Here is a 21,121-nt window from a genome sequence, read left to right as displayed (position 1 = left end):
GTACTGAGCTATTTCTATACATAATAAATATTAACATCAAGGCAGTAGTTTATAAGTTTGAGGACTAACGTAAAATATAGCAATTATTAAAAAAATGTTCCACCTATGTTGAAGTAATTAGTACAGTTATTAAGTTATGGACTGTGAAAAGTGAAGATATAAGTCATACTTTAAGCTACTGTAAATTGGTTTTTTCTTCAGTGTATCTATGTTTATTAGCATTTCCCAATTATCTGTCCTACTAAACTTACCCATTATGGAAGAAGACATTATATAATCTACTACCAGAAGAGCAGTTCTTGTGGATGATAAAATAAATTTCTTGTGTTGGAAGCTGGCCATTCTATCTCCACGTATTTTTAAAGCCTATGGTGATATACAGTCAGGTATGTAATAAATTTCAGTATTAAATGATAACATGTTTTTCACTGCAGGTGAAGTGTGATCAGTACTGGCCAAGCAGAGGCACAGAAACTTATGGACTAATCCAAGTGACCCTTTTGGACACTGTTGAATTGGCAACATACTGTGTTCGTACATTTGCACTTCACAAGGTACATATGCTTATATATACTTACTATATACTTTCAAATTGAAAGGCTGGCAGTTTTTTCCCTCACCTCCCATTTCTTCCTTCCTTCCTATCACTGGCCTCCCTCCTGTCACCTTGTCCTCCTTCCTCCTTTTGCTTCCTGCCTTACCTTGTGCCTTTCCCCCATACTTCTTGACTCCCTTGCTCCCCTTCTCCTCCTTTCTAGCCTTACCTTTGTTTCCTTCTAACAGCGCTGAATATTGAGACTTCCACAGAGTACGTTTTCCTGATAACAGGAAGTTTTTTAAGTTAATGCCGAGCTCTCACCATGAAAAACCTGTGCTACACAAGTGTACAGTACATTTTAAGATCTTGCATTGTTTGAATCTGTAATTTGGATTTTCCTCCGTACCTGAGTTCTTTTTCTTGCTGGCCCAAAATATTTAAACAATTTTCACTGGTATATATGCTTTTGCAGTTGTTTTACTGAAAAGTGCTTATATAATCTCAAGTAGCAGTTTTGTCATGAAACTTTTAAATTTCATAGAATGGCTCAAGTGAGAAAAGGGAAGTGAGGCAATTCCAGTTCACTGCCTGGCCCGACCATGGTGTCCCAGAACACCCAACACCATTCTTAGCTTTCCTGCGACGAGTCAAGACTTGCAACCCTCCTGATGCTGGACCTATGGTTGTGCATTGCAGGTAAGCCCAGACATTTCTTCAAAGCATGGTATGTCAAGGTTACTGCTTTCTGTTTTGTTGCAGATGAAAGTATGATTTTCTTTCAAAGAGACTTCTGAGTCTGTCAAAGGAAAATGTGGTTACGTTGCAAATCAAGGACCTGAGTATGGCACTGCCAACTTGGGTAGGCTAGAATGATTTTATTTGGTTTATGCACAATATATTTAATTTTAGTATGTCAAAAGATCTCCAGGGGGAATGTCAGCAGGGAGAATACAAATGTATCTGTGGCACTCAGAATGTGGCGTGAAAAAGGAAGAGGATGGTATTGGTTTAAGAGCCTAAGTATTGAAAAAAGTGTGTTTTAAGCAATGAAATGCTTTTTGAAATTATTACTTAACTTATATTGTGTGAGAAAGTAGCAAACATGAGAATTAAGACTGATAAATTCAGGTAAGACCTGAATCTGTATTCAAGGTTGAATCTTCAGTTTAGGACTTTGAGGAGCTGAAAATGCAAAGGATGTACATGAGGAACAAGCTGAATCCAGTTCCAGGGAAATTAGTGCTCCATGCTCTTTTTGCAATGTAGCAAACCTCTACAGGCATTATAAGGTATGAATTAATAACACTGGAAGAAGAAAAGCCAGCTGTTTTTTGTGTGTTCGGACTAAGGAAATTTATTAGAAGGAGATACGGCTTTTTTGGAATTTGCTAAACAGATCTTTGAAAAAACATTGAAATCATGTTGATAAGGACATTATCAGAACATATATACCAATTCTGATTGAAATAAACTCCAAGATGGGTTCCCTCATTCCAGGGTTATATTTTCCAACATTGTATAGCTTGCTGTGTAGCCCTTTTCAAAGCAAGTTCCTAAGATGGACTTCAGTTTGTGAGCTTCAGTTTGGAACACCTTCAATTAGTAAGGCTGAGAGCTACTGTGCATGGATCTCTAAAGTTACAAATGCTCAGCATATTTGAAAACCAGTCTTGCTTTTTTCAACCAAAACCTGAGGAATAGTAATTGCAGCATACCACCATCTCTTGTTCTAGCTTCTTATTTTGATAACCCATTCATGGGATCTGATAATTGAAACACTTTTAAAGTGATTGAAAGACTCTCCAGTAAACAAGATGGAAAAATAAATTCAACAGGAAATCAAAATAAGAAGAACTTATATGTTGAAAGGCACAGACTATTTAAAAAATGCCAGAGAACATGGAACACAGATATTAAATGTTTATTTAAACACCAGGATTAAAAATGTTGAATAATTATAAATAACAACACAAATGAATTCATAAAGCTTGCTGAGTGTTTCTTGAGTCGAGATGCATATTTTTCTACTTGCATTTACAGGGTCTTAAAACGTTTTGATTATTGTCTAGAATTTTAGATTTCCTCAGATACAGCTTTATTTGCTTGATCCATATGTAGCATACCTCCAAAGTTGCTCAACAATGAAGATGTTGGGACTAAGGAAAATGAAAACACTACCTTAAAACCAAACTTGATGGAAGAAATTAATTTTCCCACTCTGGAAAATCTTTTAAGTTAATATAATAACCTAAATTACTACTATGCAAAAACAGGAAATTAAATCAGTTTTTTATGGCTAGTCATTGGAAAAGATGGAATAAAATGCATTGTTTGTTATCATTCAGTGGTACTGATGAAGTACAAGGCAATTATTTTCTCTTTGCCATTAGTTTTGCATGCAGATTTCATTGAAAGTGGTGGTCCAGTTAAGTAGTAGGACTTTATGCCCGAGGGACTTTTTTTATCCCAAATTCCTATTGATTTATTTATGAATAATTTCTCTGCAATAAGCATAATCTATATATAAGCTTTTTGCCTTATGTATACTTACTAGAGACATTAAGATTTCAGTCACTTCATACAACTCAACCTCTAAAAAACAGACTTTCACATATCCTATCATTTTAGTAAGGGTTTTAAATTTGACTCCTAGCAATTTGTCTATGAACAGAATTACTGTAACCAGTAAATGAAAAAAAATTAAAATATGGGTCTCTATAATTCAAGCAGGCTGGACATTTAGCATCAAATGTTCTGGACAGTCCAAAGTTTATTAATGTGCTAATTAACTCCTCAGTGTAATGTGTTGACTATCCAATTGATAGATTAACAAGAAATTACTAAAGAGTTTCTCACAATAATAATGTTAACATGAGTATCACTTTACAGGCATACTGTAGTAACATTATATCCAGGGATTTGTATTGCCTTATCATTTTAAATTCAATATGATTTTGTGGGGCCTGTCTTGTGCAGGGACAGGAGTCAGACTTCAATAATCCATGTGGGTCCCTTTCCAACTCTGGTTATTCTGTGATTCTATGATTACTAAAATGGTTCAAAAAAATCAAAAGAGGAACAAATATAGAGCATCACCACAGTATTTTTAGGCTAAAGGATATGTATTTCATACAGCAATATGAAAATTCTTCCTATTTGGTTTGAAATTGAAGTACTGGACATGCATAAACCTTTAATTTCAAACTATGAAAAATGAATTTAAAACAGCTGAGTACAAACTCTGCATATTACCCAGTTTTTAATTAGAATCTGCTTTCCATTTTGTTCCTTCTCTTCTCTGTTGCTCACTTTGTAAGTTTCTCCATTCAATCTTTCCTTTGCCTATTATAAGTCATTTAACACTTTTATCAATTTTTTTCTCTCCACGTCTGGACTGATCCTTATTCTGTGGGGCCCTCTTAGTATATTCTAGTTGTGTCCTTCAATTCCATTGTTTTCTCAAACTTACTTCATTGTTAATATCACATTGCTGAACCATTTAATTAAATATGTTCTTACCTTCTGAAAGGTAGAAATATGTTTCTACCTTTCGGTATTTTCTTTGAAGTAAGATTGTAATTCTAATGGTAATTGTCATTCTAATTTTTGCCAAGCATCTCCTTTTACTGCCCTCTACTAGTTGCTATTTTCCACTGAGATATTTTTCTGTTCTTGACAAACTTCTTGGGTTTCATTTGTTCCTTTCCTGGCCCCTAGTCTGCCTCTGTATCCCTTTTAATATTCCTCTTGTCCTTTTTCTGTATCTTGTTTGTCATTGTCTCCCATTTTGTGTTCAGGGCTACCTAAATCCATTTTCATTAAATTCCCCCTTTTCATCATCCAGATTTAAAAAGTTCTTAAGACTTTTCTAACTAGAGCCAAACAATATCACACAGAACCATATCTTATATCCTTTGCCTATGGTAGACCGTCTTTTTAACAATATCTTATTGCAGGAATAATCTAAGTTTAGTTTCTAGAAGGAACACAGGATTTATAGTGGCAATTTTAAGCCCTCTGAGACATCACTAATATTTTCTTTTATATTTCTTCCAGTACCTACCAAACTATCAGAGCTCAGGATATTCTAATAATCACATTACAGAAGTATAAACAGAATGGGAGTTGCCTTTCAAAAAGTGTTTGATAAAAAGAAAGAGTAGGCTTGAAGAATCTGTGGAAACCTTTTTCTGCAAACTTTTAAACCACAGAAACTGAAAAACAAAGCTATCGACAGTACAGGAAGAATTTATTTCTCACCCTGTGTGGGTGAGGAACACAAGAGCCACCTGTCTGTGTTTTGATCCTGACAGAGTAACCCCCTATTTATTCTGTATTTGTAGGTATGTATTGCAAGTGAAAAGCTTAGACCAAGTTTTTCCTTACTGCATTTCTACCCATCTGCCTTAATAATGACCAGCAGTTGTCTTTCAGTCCATTTCACATTAAGGGATTAAATAGTTTTTCTAGTTTGCTCCATGGTTTTGGGGTAGAGCTAAATGTGCAATAGAAAATCAAGGTAGATGGAGACCCAGTTCACAAGTGACCCCAGACAAGTTTGTATCAAAGCCTCATTTGTTGGTAAGCTATGTTAATATGCTGTCCCTAGGAAATGGTTTTTGAATGTGTGAAGGATGTATTTAATAATTACAGTGTGCTTAATGGGAAGAAGTCTGAGCTGAAGTACCTGACTACTGAAGAGCCCACCCAATAGATACTTGAATACCCTCTGTTTATGTAACAGCGACTGAAAAAAGAAAACATAGTTCTATCTAGCGAAATTAACTGAGAATGTACATACTACCATTCTACATTCCTAAACTTGATGTTTTCTGATAAATTCATGTCAAAGATATGCAAATGGAAATATTTTTGATAATATTTGTGTGATAATAACATAGAAATACAGAATTATATTATCAGAATTTCCAAAAACATTGGTAATTATTTATTACTAATGTATATGCAACAGGCATCTTTGCTTGTCATTTAGACACCTACTTTTGACAACAGTTTGATTGCCTGTACAGTATTAAATTTGAATCTAATATAGAAATCAAAAACATGTTGAGAATTTAATGAGGACACTCTACCAGTCAAAGCTTTTACTTGTTGCTGTGGTTTAACCTCAGCCAGCAGCCAAGCCCCACACAACTTCTTTTTCACTCCCATACCAGTGGGATTGGGAAGAGAATCAGAAGAGTAAAAGCTGGAAAACTCATAGGTTGAGATAAAAGCAGTTTAGTAGGGAAAGCAAAAGCTGCACACACAAGCAAAGCAAAACAAAGAAATTCAGTCATTTATTCAGTGTTTCCCGTGAGCAGGCAGGTGTTCAGACATCTCCAGGAGAGCAGGGCCCCATCACACATAATGATGACTTGGGAAGACAAATGTCACCAACCCAAAAGTCTCCCCCTTCCTTCTTCTTCCTCCCACTTTATATGTTAGGCATGATGCCGTAGGGTCTGGAATATCCCTTTTGGTCAGTTTGAGTCACGTCTCGCTCCTCCCAGCCTGCTATGCCGACCCACCTTCCTTGAGCTGCACCACACACTGAAACAGAGGAAAGAAGTCTGGGAAGAAAATAAGTTCTAGCCCAGCAAAATCTAGGACACTTGTGCAGAAAATTTGGCAGGATTTTTACTGGAAAAGGTAGCTAAACCTATTCACAGGTGTGTTAATTTTAAGGGAAAAAAGGCATAGGTCATTGCTGAAAGAATTATGGAGCTCCAAATAAAATATCGAGCCCTAATCTAAATGCAAATTTTTTAATTTAAGTAATCAGATATTTTGTAAGGATTGCCTCCATGAATGGCATAGTTGTCATAACATAAATGCTTAATTCCACTATACTCTTTTCCCAAGAAAAAAGATAAAGTTTTCTGTCTGTATCTACTAGGGAAGATAGTTCAGTCAGCCTTGGTTCCATGTTCCTTATTCTCAGTGTGATATTTGGAAGAGAAAAGCAGATAAATTAAAGCTGAATGCAAAAAAAAAAAAAAAAAAAAAACCAAAGAAAAACCCCCACCAAACCAACAACAACAACAACAAAAAAAAATCCATAAATGAAATTTAGCACTCCCATCCTATTTGTAGGTACTTTACACAATGTGTTAAAATCTTCGTTGGCTTATTTAGAGTAACTTGTCTGAAGATTTTTCTGTGGTGGCTGAAATAGTTGATGCACATAGATTTTTTTTTTTCCATTTACAGTTATATTTTAAGATTACCCTTCAGTCCCTTTTTACAGAAGTTGAGTAATACCACAATCCCACTGGTCTTTCTGCATGACTTGTCCTAATTTGCAGAGCTGATCAAGAAAAAATTTTTTCTTTAATGAAAAAATGCAGGCTTAAATCCTAGGATTCTCATTGGTGAGCCACCAATGTGTGGTCTAATGATAGTAGGGAAAACACACGTTTTTGTTTGAAGTTGGATTAGTGCAGGCAAACAGGTGCTAATCAGATCACATAAACCAGTACTGGAGGGTGTTTGGAATTTTATGCCACTCTGTTTTCAAAACATCACAGAAACTTTAGTAGTTTGTTCAGTAACACTACCTAAAAGCTTAACATGTTAGTGCGATCCCATATGTTTGAGTCTTTCTTTTAATACCAGCACCAAGGGGCATATCTCTAAGACCCTTTTTCAAGCCTCTGCAGGTGCTGTTAATGCTGCTATTGCTAACAGAAAGACTTGGCTGTTTGGAGGAATGTGACTGTTTTAAGTAAATATGTGTCTGACTGCACTAACATAACTAGTTAGCAGAGTGAAAAACAAGATAATTTTCAAAAAATAACAAAACACCGTATGATATTCTATTTTCTAAAGTAGAATTCTTGTTCAGTGTTTGTGAATAAAAAATAGAATTTTTAAGGAAAAAAAAAATACTTATCAAAGGCAATGATTTTCCAGTGGATTGTTTTATTTCCTTTCTGTATAGTTTGAACTGCTTCTTTTGCCATAGGCCTTACAAGTACTCATTTTTTAATCCTTGCAGTGAGTAGGTTGCAGATGACTGCCTATCCTTTTTCATGGTGGGGGAAAAAAACCTCCCCAGTACATATTCAGAAAGAACACAAGTAAGATTGAAAAATACTAGAATCTTCCTCATCTCTTCCCTTTCCCTCTCCTGAGAACAATCCAGGATCCTTCCAAACTTCCTTGGACAGCTCTAGGGAGGAAAAGACAGTGAAAGCATTTTAGTATGAAAAATATTTTAATATCATAAATATTCTAAATTTTCTCTGCCCTACCCACATGTCTTTATCCAGAATTTATTGAGTTGCTACTGTGTATTAAACTGTGCTGGGTATCATCCCTGTACAAAAACACTGTAACGCTATTTACTCTTCATCTGTTAGCTGTGGATCACTGTACAGCTCATAATTTTTTTTTCTCAAAGTCATTATTCACTAATAGAAAAACAGAGAGGGATAAGATTGCTATAAGAATCTCATATTGAAAAGGTGTCTAGTTGGTGATCCTGCTTAGTATATGTAGTTCCTCTTAATATAAAAATATAGGAATAAGTTAATGTCCATGTATGTTTTTCCTTGTATTTCATCTGTATTAATAGTCTCAGCAACTCAGACCGTGCAATCAGAGAAACTGACTGGCAGTAGTTTCGTTTCTACACATACCTTTGTTCTTAGAAGTTATTTCATTTCAACAAATACAGGATGAGGCTTGCAGTGCTTATGCCTTGGATGCTTGATCTCTGCTTAAGTGGAACTGGATTCACTTGATTTAGAAAGTTTTGGATGGTTTCTCTGTCTTTGATCAATTGTTGGAATTGCAGAATCTACTAGAAAAAGAGAAAGAGTCTAGAAGAAAAGTTGATAAAGGCTAAATGGAAGAAATTGGTGTAGCAAGACACTCCTTGGTAATTTTGTAATGAATGGTATTACACACATGGACGGGAGATGTCACAAGTAGAGGGGAGTTTGGATTTGCCTTCATATTTTCACCATAAAAACTTTCAATGTCGTGAAAATGCAGATTACAAAAACCTTACAGTTGAAGACCCTGGTTATTTTGTGCTGAACATGCAAGACCTCTCATGTAATTATTGGGATATGTTAATGCAAGTATACAGACAAGAGGTAGCATCTCCATCTGTGTGCTGATAGAGAGAGTGTCGGATGGGTAATGTTAGATTTTCTTTTCTCTGTTTCAAATTCGAGTATCACTAGTTAGAATCACCTTGGTAGCAAAAATGCTATTGCCCAACTCATCTTTCACTTACGAGTGTTCTTATGGCTGAGGTATCTAATTTTTTTTTCATTAAATTTAGGCACTTGCTTATGAAAACCTAGGAGTATGAACATAATGAGAACTAGCATACCATAGTTAATGTGATGGTGTGCAGGGTCCTATAAAATTGGCCTTGACAGATTTTTTGTTAGAGTAGGAAAATACTATGCTGTATTATCTGTAAATCCTCCATGAAGTCTCAAACACAACCAAAGTGATGCTGATATACTTTCAAATTTTGTCTTCAGTTAGCAACCAGTTCTTCATAGCAAACAAACCCTTTCCAAAACTTGAACTGGACTTGCTGTATGTGTAGTATATGGTTCCATTGTTTATAAACATTAAAACTCAGAAATAATCACTGAAAAAATTCTCAAAATTCAAAACCATATAAATAACAAGTAATAGGAATATTTTGTCATGCAGATTCAAATAATGAAAAACACGTACTTGTGGTCTCTTTGATTAAATCCATCATATGTGCATAAAGCCATATTTGGTTGGCACTTAGCCTATGGTTCAGAGATTATACTCCCCACTGGTGTGACTCAGGGGTGGATTATCTTTTGAAATCCTAAAAAGCTGCTGTGACTGCATAGGGCAAGATTTGTTTCTGGAAGCAGTCTGAAATCTATAAAGGGATATAGGGAATGCTATTACTAGATAGAATCAGTGTTCTGTCTAGACCAGTATCCTGTCTCTGACAATGGCAAATGTCAGAAGTTTCAGGGGAAAGTACAAAACTCCAATGTCAACAGTATTTCAGTAAAGTTTCCTCTCCAGCAGCAAGCAGTTTCTGACTAGTTTAGCCTTGCTTCCTGAGGATTTCAATTATTTTCCCCTTTATTCCTCTAGCTACGTAAAAAATCTGGTATATACAGTTTTGCTTATATTCATGATTGTACATACATTTCAAAGAACAAAACCAGGCAGTATTAACTATCTTTTTTCTTTTTAAAGTACTTTCACTCATATGCAGTAGAAGATATTTATTGTCTTTTAATTTGAAAGTGTGTCTTTATTTCACTAAATGTCTTTGGATAAAAGGGTTAAAAATGTGTTATTTAATGTTCTTTCATCTTTTATACGTCTACAACTTTTTCTTGAGTTCATCAAAATATTCTAACCCATTCCAGTATTTTTTATGTGGAAGGAGGTAGAAGGGAGTTTTCACATCCTTGACATTTTTGCCTCTGTTCCCTCCTTTTGTGGCGTACTCTTTTTTGGTAGCCTGAGTAAAAGTAACTATCCTCTGAGGTTTTTTTTTTCTTTTTTTTTTTTTTTAATAAGAGGTAAGGCAGTAAAAATAGTTCCATGATTATGCCACATTTTCTTCTAAGTTTCCCAATGGACATACTGAGGCCTGACTTCAATTTGGCCAACAAATGGCTTCAATTGAATAGTTCTGCTGAAGACTGATGACTTTTGGCTGGGCAAAATAACCTGCCCCTCATTAAAATGTAATAATTGTCTGTAAGATTTTTTTAACAAATGCAATGCCTTTTCCATGTGTTATCTCAAATTACAAATATGTTGGTGCTGCTAATTATTTCCATATATATATTATCATGTCCTACAAGGCCTGTAATTTCCTTTGACCTAAGCTGTAGTTTGATACATTATTTGATCAGCACACTTAGTGAGTCATTTTATCCATATGTATTTAGTTAATTGGTTATTTTTCTCCCCACCCATGTTTATATATAATATACTCTACAAAGGAAAAGGAAATCTGACTGCTTGCAGCTGAGTCTAGTAAAAGAGCAATTAGGTTCTATCAGAGCCAGCAGCTGTCTGTAATGAATTCTGAATTAAAATTATGGGTGAAGAAAATAATCCAGCCATCTGCAGGAAATGTGAAAATATTTTTATAACCCAATAGCTGAATTCTGGAAAGGGGTATCTCTGAGATTTCCCAGCTGTACCTACATTAAATTCCGGAATATCCATAGACACAGAGTATGCTGGAACACATTGCATCAACTTGGCTACCCAGTGTGTTTGGCTAACTTCGAACAGGCTGTATTTTTATCTAAAGTAATCAGCATGAAAGTCTTTTTAAATCCTCTCCCCACGTCTCTAGAAGTAAAATGCAGCTTTAAAAATAGTCCTGTTATCTTTTCATGGAGGCTTTCCAATCAGTATTCTGCCCTGAATATTAATCTTTCTTCATTTTTTATACTTTTAGACTTAATTTAGGGTCTCATCACTTATTATCAGATTTTCTCAGTGACTGCTGTTCCAAGTAAATTCTGCATTGTGATGTCTATTTTTTTGTCACATGAATTTTAAAAAAATCGTTATACTATCCAAGCTTGTTTTACAGCTACCTTGAAACTTCTATGCTAAAACTCTCATTATTTCCATTTTAACTTGTCCACAATTTTTGCACATGAGTTCAAAATCCTAAAAAAAAAAGGAAGAGATTAGTGTCTAACCTCTAAATGACAAGTTGTGATTAAGAAATGTGAGATGCTTAGTGGTATTAACCTTTCACAACCTGATTTTCTGCGTTACAGAGAATTCATGTCGATATAAAGATATCAGAGGTTAAGAAATGCTGTAATGAGTACCAGCAACCAAGCTCTTCGGTGGTCAGTGGAGTATTGTCAAATATTACAAAGGGTATTTGTTTTTTTCACTGCTTAATCTAAAAAAACCACGACTAGTCTTCATATGAACTCATCAGAGAAGCCTCAGGTTTTTTAATTCTGTTTTCTACTGTGTAGCATCTCACTGCATTAATACTGTATTACAACCAATTAATTTTAAATCAAATCTAGAGGTGGCAACATCAAGTTTGTCTCATCCTCTGAATGTATCCTGTAGGTATATCAGTTTTCAATTGAAAAGGAATAGATGGTCTGAGTTTGAGGTCCAAAATTATAGGTCTGCTACTAAAGTCGTACCAGCTTCAAGGTTCAGGACTAAGTGAACCTTGCTGGTTATTTCCAGGTTTTCAGATCAGGGGAAAGTGAAGCAAGGGAGTGAGAAAAAAAAATTTGCACACAGATTAATTTAGGGCTTTGGACTGTGGTTGGTACTGCAAAAACAAAACCAAAAGGCCAGTGTGGACTAAAGAGTCCTGGTGATACCGTCATACTTTTACTCAGTGCTTACCAGATGAAGTCCTGTGTCTGGATGACAACCTCAGACTTCTTCACTGTTTCATCAGTCTTAAACCCAACCAAAAAAAAATCCCAAGGGAAGCTGCTGTTCAGAAAAGAAGAAATTGTTCTCCACAATAGGAATACAGAACATCTAGAATCAGGGAAGTGTCCAGAGGACTCTGAAACTTGGAATCATTTTAGTGGCTAGCAAGTACTTTCAAGGTCTTCCAGTTATCCAGATAGCACCAGTTCACCTTCTGTTATGCTCACTGATGGGCTGATAGCTCTTCTCCATGAAAATGTAATCAAAGCACAGAGACATTCAAAAGTATGAAGCTGATTCTCAAAACATTCCACCCTGAGAATGCAAAGCAGGTTAACTGCAAAGAAAGGAGCAAATAATTATTAGCAGCACACAGCATAATTTCTGTCCATTGATTTCTCTGCTGTGCTGTAATATTCACTTTTATTTATTGACTACAGGATAACAGTGTACTTCCTCAGTTAAATTACTCAGAAATAGTATTTTTTTTGTGTTTACTACAGCTGTTCAGGCATAGATCTATCTTTAATTGAAGGTTACAAGTCACAGTAAGATGTGTTTTTAAAATTATCCTTAAAATACTTTCTTTTTCTAAACTCTGTTACAGTTAATTTTAGAACATTCTTTCTTTAGTGGAATGCATAATGTCAAGAAGGCATTGTACATTGCAAAAAATGTGAAGTATACACTGAAACTCAACAAATACCAGAGAGAAGATATATTTAGGATAGTTACTCTTTGGTGATACATACAAAAATCAGTACATTCATATATAAGATTGTATTTAGAGAAGTAGGAAGATAAGAAGGAGAATATATGAGAACTGAATTAATTTTGAAATAAAAAAATCCTTGTACACAGATAAAATAGTACAGAGGAATAAAGTTGATTTTAATGTCTTTTCTTTATATGACTGAGTAATGGAAGAAATCAGATAACACAGTGATTAAGCAAGGTATATATGTAAAAATCCTCTATGAAAAGCAGGATTATGGCATGTATTGTTATATAGAATCAACAATCAATTCTGAAGGAAAACCATGATGAGAAAAATAAGGGATATGAAATAAGGTCAATGAGCTTTTCAGTTATGTACAATTTCTGGTATTCCATCTCATAATCAGAACAATAAGAGATTTTTTTTTCACCAATAATTCATGATTTCAGGAAAGAAGCAGGTAGAATAGTTATGATAATTTGTCCCTTTCAAGAAAGAGGAAGCAAGTATCACAATTAATAGTGTGCCTTTTCTGTGGTATAGTTACCAAAGGTGTCAAGTACTTGGAGGCTGAAGTGTTGATTCAAAAGAAGAGTTCTAAGATGATCTGCTTTACAGCAGGGAAATGGCATACTTATGCCTTTTATAAATATGTAGGATCACAACACCAAATTTAGCGAGTGCATTTCAGTTTCTCTCCCAGGACATGTCTAGAATGTTATTTTTCAGAGTCCCTATCGAAATTCCAGTGAAATCTAATAAAAGGATTTCTGTAGGGGAAGTTGTGTCTGTAACATGTTGGTTAATAACCCTTAATTGATCCTTTCCTCTCTGAATTTCTTTTGTCATACGTGACATTCTGTAACAATATGTTTCACAATTTAATTATGTACTATTTTAAAAATTACTTCTTGTTTGTTTGAAAGTCTCATCATGTCATGATCCTAATTCTTCTTTTGTAAGTAAAGAACAAATAATTTTTGTTTCATCTTCTCTATGTAACATTAATTTATGACTGGTGAGAGGATTTGAAGTACTCTAATGGAATGCCATTGTTAGAAGGGTCTCCTAATTTTTTTTTTTTGAACATTGCAAATGCTACATTTTTAGCCTACATGGAAGATTCATCTTTTAAAATTATTTTAGTAAACAATTATTTCCTGTACATGGGATTTGTTAGAGAAATTTTTAGGAGTTCTGATTCTCTGTATTTTAATATTGGAGGGTTTGTTTGTGTTCAAGTTACAATCTCATAAGAGAGTTTCTTATCCTTGATCTCTCCAGAGCTGTACTTGGATTAGATGAAGAACAAATTTTCTTCCTGAACATTATTATACTTTTGCAGGTGCATATTACAAAAAAATGTGGGCTTAAATCTGGGGCAGTTGTATTTGAAGAATTTATGGTAATACTAGAATTCTGAGTATGTATATACTGAAATGAAAAATTTTATTAAAATGCCATAAAGGAGGAAAGAAATATGGCTGGCTTTTGGGTTGAGACTATCCCATGCTTTTGTCTACTACCTATGAAAACTAGGGAGAGTTCTAGACTGAACCTTCTCTGCTTGTAGTGAAATATTCTCCTGTTTTCCAATTTCTTTTATTCCATGCTCTTTTTCAGACAATTTATGTGACTTCAGTGATAAATATGGTTGCCTCCATGCATAGCCTTGGAATAAAGAAAATTCAGGCAGTGAAGTCTTTGGTAAAGCAATGCATCTAAGAAAGAGCTGAATACCATTCTTGCTGACTGGTATCCAAACAAAATCATAGCAAGAAGGAAAGAAAGTCACTGTACACTTGCCAATAAATTCTCAAAGGTCTCTTTTTAAGCTGCTCTATAATTCTTGAAGCAATCCCGTATCTCTTCTAAAATGAAATTTCAATTTACATCTTTGCACGAGGTCTTTATGTTATTTTGATCAGATGTTTCTTTTCAAAATGATGTTCAGTGGTTTTATAAGGACCTTTTTTTTTTCTGCTTCCTGGCAGGGGGAGGATTTTCTGCTCTGTTCTAATTTGCTAACGACAAAATGGGAAAATAACCTAAATATTGCTCTTGTCAGAACTACTACAGAATTTCTGTGGGATCAGAATCTAATCAATCATTAGAAGTTCCTCAATAAAATACAGATCTTTTTATACATTTCCCAAATCATAAGCAATTTCATGTACTTTCAGTTTATAAATGCAAGCTTCATTCAATCTGAAACAGTAATATTCAATAAAATTTTTCTCCTGATATGAGTCAAAGATGTCCTACATGATTTTTGGTCCATATTTTACTGTCTTTGCTTCCAATTAAATGATCTGTGAATACTGGTAATTACACTGCCTTCCTTTGCCAAATCACTGAAGTATCAGTAAAGGGTCATCATTTAAACAGCTACAAATTAATCACAAAAGCCAACCTTTAACACATCCATACAGTGATTTGAATCCAGAATGTCCCCCTTATGCCTCTTCATTTTCCTTCTTTGAATTGTAGCTATTGTAGCTGTATTACATCACAGGACATTAAGCTTGTTTCAGCTCATGGGACTCAGTCAGTCATGATTTTAGAAATTGAAAGCAAATGTTATAATACTGTAAATGACAATATTTGAAGCAGTAACAGTTTCCTAATAGGCATCTCTATTTAATAGATATCTAGGTTTTCAGATTGAAAATGTAATAGTTCTTTCATTAACTGAAATGAAAATTCTAATTTTGACAGCTACACCAGAAGATGCAAACCAAAAGGGCAAAAAAGTCAATAAAAAAAGAACAAGCTATTTGTGAAATTATTCTTATTAGCTGAATTCTCATGGTTAGCAGATGAAAGACAGGGAATTGGGTTTTTTTTTTATATTTCAGTGTCTTATTAGTGAGGATTCAAACTGTATGGCTTCCCAGCAGTGTATCATACCATATTAAGAAGGCTGTGTAATAGTAGAAGAGAAAGAGAAATGGGATAAAAAATTAGGATAGGATAGTTTCTTTCATATAATAAGCTATTGTAGTTTGGAGTTAGAAGGTATTGGGGGCAGGAAGGGCACATTTCAAAGAGTTAACATCTTCATAGCACTGGTTCCATTTTTGTGTGGAAAGTCAAAAGTGTAGTTTGGTAGACACACAGCTGTCTAATGGGCAGAGCTAGAATGGAGTGCACACCTTAAAAGACTAAAATATCTCACTGTATGAAAGGTCCAGAGAAATGTGTGTCAGGAGCCCAAATGCCTCCATAAATGTAGTGTGTCAGCCCCTTCATCCTTACCATGAAATGAGTGCATAATGACGTGTTTGTATCTGCTTTCATGATCTTCACAACTTCTGCATAATTCTGTAGACTAGCAAATATCCTCTCTGCAAGAGTATATTAATAGCTATTACTCTTTGAGTTTGCTCAGGGAAAAAATAAATATATAAATGATAATAAAAGAAATTAAAAGATGAACTGAAAATTGCTCATTCCAGCTGAAGGCGCAAGTTAAATGGCTTGGGATTTTGTAGTTGTCTGCAGATACCAGTAACCTTTTTGATGTTCAATCTGAAAAATGGCATATCCAGTTATAAACATGATGTTGGAACAGGAATTTAATACATTATAGGAAAATAACCATATTCTAGATTACTGAGAAAATCTGCACTGTCAAACTTTCCTATTTCTCACTTGGCCCACACTAAACTGATAAAAACTGAATGTGAAGGGTAATTATTGAAGGAATGGTTTAAAATATTATATAAACCAATCTGACATACAAATGTGTGTTTTCTGTTGATTTCCATTACAAGAACAAAAAAAAGCCCAAAGAAAATCATAATAGTGAGATAACTTTTTAAGGTTTTGTCCATGATTTTTAGCAATGTTAATGTCAACAGGTTTTCCTAAAATGCAGAGCTTTTATTATACAAGGTAAATGAACTACTGTTTAGTTAGGATAACTATAATTTTGTTTCTTTTTATTTTTCCTTCTCTATGATTCCCACTGATGAATACCACTGATAGGTAAATTTTCTTTAACTCAGAATACAGTTTAATTCTTCTCAGAGTGGCATCTAAGAAAGTTGAGATTGATGCATGTGGTCTATTAGCAGAAGTTCTCAGCTGTTTGAAGGGGATTTGCTGCTTGGAGGAGTAATCCTTGGCAAGAACACGTGATTTACAATATGTAAATCAGCTGTCTTAGAAAGAAGACTTGCCTTATGTTAGATAAAATAGCTTTCTGTTTTGTACTTTCTTCTGATTTGGTTATAAGGAAATTCAGTTTTGCTAGTAATTGACAAAGTTTCTTAAGAAATAAGAAAGAATAAATAAATAGAAGAAATAAATGTTTGACCTTGCCTATCAATTTCAGGACTTATGATATATAATATCTCTGGAAAATATAGAAACTGTTAGAAGTTTTGGCTTTTATGTAGCTGTCCTCTAGAAGCTTGGTTATAATTATTTTTGTTTCTTTCTATTTCTACTCAAAAGATTGCAGTTCATAGCTTTCTTAAATATTCTTAATTTAGCTAATCTCAGTGGTTCATAAACCATTGCTTACTATACTATGTATTTCATTTTCAGTCACTAAGTGAAACAAGTTAGGCATTTAGAAAGCCTGGGACTATTATTCATTGATCCTGGACAGAAAAACAATGTACAAATCACATTTTACACTTCAGCTTAGTTTAGCTACATGTATGCAAGTAGTTGGAACAAAACTTTGTTAAGTTCAGTCATACTAAAAGGTGGTCTGATTTGCTTCACTACAGTTGGCATCCAAACAGTTGGATTTTCCCCAGCCTAGAGCTAGCACAACTATCTCGTCATGGGTCTGCATTGCAAAGACCAACAGTATGTCCTAGCTAAGTGAAACAGCAGAGGACAGAGCAAACTATGAAGCCCCATCAGCAGGGTTGGGAGATGGGTGGAAAGTTTACCAGCAAAGTATAATAGAAATATGTAATACTCATTTTCTGTTAGATTATTGTTTGCCAATAAATTTACCTCTGTAAAGAGAATAGCAACAGCATGTTTAACAACTTAGAAATCATGTTACAAATGAAGCTTGAATTCTTAGAGTATTTATCATCTCCAGTACTTTCTATTTTTAAGAACATACATCTTGAGAACATGTTGCAAGATGTTTTATTTCTGTTATAGTCAAACCTGAAACTGCAAGTTGCAGATCTCGTATAAAAGCATTCTGTTTCTCAATTGCTTTTTTAAAGGATATTTAAGGACTTGACCTATTTCAGGGCACTAACCTCTTCATAAAAGCTGATCTTCATATTCAGAAACCTGTGGTATTTAAATAAGCATTACAAAACTTTAAATCTTGAATGATGTAAAAGTAAGCACAGTGAATGAAACAGTCCATGTTTTCTCTCCCATGTTCATTTCTTTTAGTGCTGGAGTCGGCAGGACTGGCTGTTTCATTGTGATAGATGCCATGTTAGAGAGAATAAAGCATGAAAAGACTGTAGATATTTATGGCCACGTAACTCTAATGAGAGCACAGAGGAATTACATGGTTCAAACTGAGGACCAATACATCTTTATCCATGATGCACTGCTGGAAGCAGTGACATGTGGAAATACCGAAGTGCCAGCCAGAAACCTGTATGCATATATCCAGAAGCTGACACAGATAGAAACGGGCGAGAATGTCACAGGAATGGAACTGGAATTTAAGGTACTGGGATTTTATGTTGTGGGTAACCAAAACCAAATGATGTAACACTGAAGCTGCTCTGTTCTCCACCACTTGTTTCCAGTAATCAGAAGATAAAAGACACCATTAGACTAAAATTTTAAATTAGGAAGATGGTTCTTTCTAAAAATTACAATTCAGTTCTTAATGGGTGTCTGGACAAGAACCCTTCAGCTGAGGGTGATTTAACCATGCTGTTCCTTTATTGTTACTGTATCTTGAAATATGTGTTTGTGTAGTGATTTAATACTGGAATTTGTCTAAATGCACTAATGGAGCAGATACTGTACTTTCAAAAGGTATTAAAGAAGCTTTACAAATATTTGGGTAATGCAACAGAATATGGAAAAATAAGCATCTGAAGTTGAAATTATTCATCAATGGCTGCTGAGCAGAAATTATAAAACCTGCTAGTGTCACTTGTCTTTGTTATACCTGGCCTTAATTCTTTTAATTTGTTTTCAACAGCGTCTTGCTAGCTCTAAGGCTCACACTTCAAGATTCATCAGTGCCAATCTTCCATGTAATAAATTCAAAAATCGCCTTGTCAATATCATGCCATATGAATCCACAAGGGTATGCTTGCAGCCTATCCGAGGAGTAGAAGGCTCTGATTATATTAATGCCAGTTTCATTGATGGATACAGGTACAAATAGTGAGGTGTTCTTATCTTTACTGTTTTAAAAGTTTATAAAATTGTTTATGTAATTATGTTGAAAATAACAAAACTTAGTATAGAAATCTAGTAAATTTTTTGTCTGTTCAGGGCTTGTTTGACTGGATGTTTTCTAAAATTTTAGTAAAGGGTTTATATTTTTTCCCCACGGAATGTAGAAAAATTTTGTAAATTATATAGAATCTTAAATATTATACTTTTACCTGTGTTAAAGCCACTGAGAGCTCTCAGTATGCTTTGCACATGCTGAAAGTTAATGAGACTTTAAGCATGCTCATGATTTGGACCCCTATTTCTTCACAGTTTTTCTCCTTAAAAGGATATATAGAAATAAGATACAGGAGACACACTCTGTGTGTCAAGGTGATAACCTACAGTCTTGGAACACTACCTAGGACCTGACCTAACCAACAAAGGCCTTTTGTGAATTTTCTGAGCCTCAGCTCATAATTGAAAATAAACTTCATCCTCACTATCACCCACTAAGGTATTGCTGTTGCTTGAAAGAAGCAAGAGCAACATAAACTGGTCATCATCTCATAAAGCTGTTGATCCAATCTTTTGAAATTTTGGTGGTAGCTTTCCCTAGTAGGATATTAGGGCCTAGAAATTCACACTCCATTCCCAAATTTTCTTCCTGCCTTACTTTTGCTGGAGGCATCAGACTGTTGAAATGAAGTTAATAAAGAAACTGCTTGATGCTATAATTCCTAAACTTAATAGATTGTTAGACAGTTATTTCTATAAAATGAACCAGCACAACTAAGTGTTTCTTAAGTGCTTTTTACAGCGCACAAAATTGAGCAATTAGAGTTGCATTTAAATTTAAATAATAATGATAAAGTCATACATCATAATATTAACAGAGTAATTTTCCTCTCAAAGTTCTAAAAATAGGAAGCCATAGTTTGATTAAACAATCACAATAAGGTTTTAATGTGCTCATTATTAACAGTATATACATTTTCCCTCCAGATAATGTTTTCATATAAGCAAAGAACATAAGTATAAATCCAAAATAATACTGTTAATCTCCTTTTTTTTTTTTTTTTAACATAGACAACAAAAAGCTTACATAGCTACACAGGGTCCTTTAGCTGAAACAACTGAAGACTTCTGGAGAATGCTCTGGGAGCATAACTCTACAATTGTGGTCATGCTCACTAAGCTACGAGAAATGGGCAGAGTAAGTACTGCTCTAATATTCCTTTACTAATATGTTGGTTACAGCAGCTCTTTTCATTAAAATATTTCATTCTTAAGAATACCTAAAGATGAGAATTTTGGTTCCTTCTCCTTTTGAAATAGGAGTGGCCTTCCAGGTCATAGGTGTAAATTTTTCCAATCTGTTGATGGGTGGCAGTGGACAAACTAGACATGGCGTGTTTTTGTGGCACACACTGAGATTCAGCAAGAGAGTCCATGGCTGTCTATGGAAAAAGAAAGAGCTCTTATTTGGAAACTTCATTTTTGCAGCATCTCCCTGTAAAAATGTCAAAAGAAAGTGTGGTATTTTTTAGATCTGAATGTCTTCTGTGTGTTCTGTGCTGCACATTAAAGTTTCATCCCCCAGTTTACAGTTCTAAACCTCATTTCTTTGGTACTCAGTCTACTGTAAGGAACCACGTAGTCTGCTATCTGGACAGGATTACATCAAGAGAAAGCTGGGATCTGAAAAGTGAAATCTGAGTTAGACCACGTGTCTCAGAGAAAAGAGATTATTCAGGACATGGCTAGTGGATGCAGAGATAGAGTAGTGACTGAGGCTGGGAGGACTAGCTCCAACAAGCAAAAAAGGAAGAAAACTAAAGGTGGTATCAAGATTTAAATTGAGTTAAAAATTTGCCATTGAAAATTAGATTAAGGATAGTTCTTGTCACTGATAGACAAAACTGAGCAGAAGTATAAGCAAGTTCAGATATACAGCAACCAATGAGAAACCCTTTGCAATGCAGTATTAAAGATAATTTTTTACTCCACACCGACACAAGCAACTCATGTTCCTGTGACTATTGACATTTTCCATAAATATTATATTTAGCTGAGTAAAAAAGGGTTTATACCAGTTTATGGTAGTGCTCTCAAGTAATAGGAAA

At 34.6% G+C, this 21,121-nt stretch overlaps 1 protein-coding gene across 1 annotated transcript in view; it reads left to right on the top strand.

Annotated features, from left to right (window-relative positions):
- PTPRD (protein tyrosine phosphatase receptor type D) overlaps positions 1-21,121 on the top strand; it is a gene marked incomplete at its 5' end in the record, with an annotated part of 283,346 nt that overhangs the window by 250,702 nt on the left and 11,523 nt on the right. The window contains 5 exons of the mRNA XM_084225157.1: positions 435-554; positions 1,080-1,234; positions 18,045-18,330; positions 18,817-18,995; positions 20,085-20,211. Of these exons, the coding sequence (XP_084081283.1) occupies positions 435-554; positions 1,080-1,234; positions 18,045-18,330; positions 18,817-18,995; positions 20,085-20,211 (867 nt within the window). The remainder of the gene's footprint in view (positions 1-434; positions 555-1,079; positions 1,235-18,044; positions 18,331-18,816; positions 18,996-20,084; positions 20,212-21,121) is intronic.

This window comes from Fringilla coelebs (genome assembly GCF_963513975.1).
Source record: "Fringilla coelebs genome assembly, chromosome: Z".
Lineage (NCBI taxonomy): Eukaryota > Metazoa > Chordata > Aves > Passeriformes > Fringillidae > Fringilla > Fringilla coelebs.
This window is presented reverse-complemented; position numbering and strand designations above follow the sequence as displayed.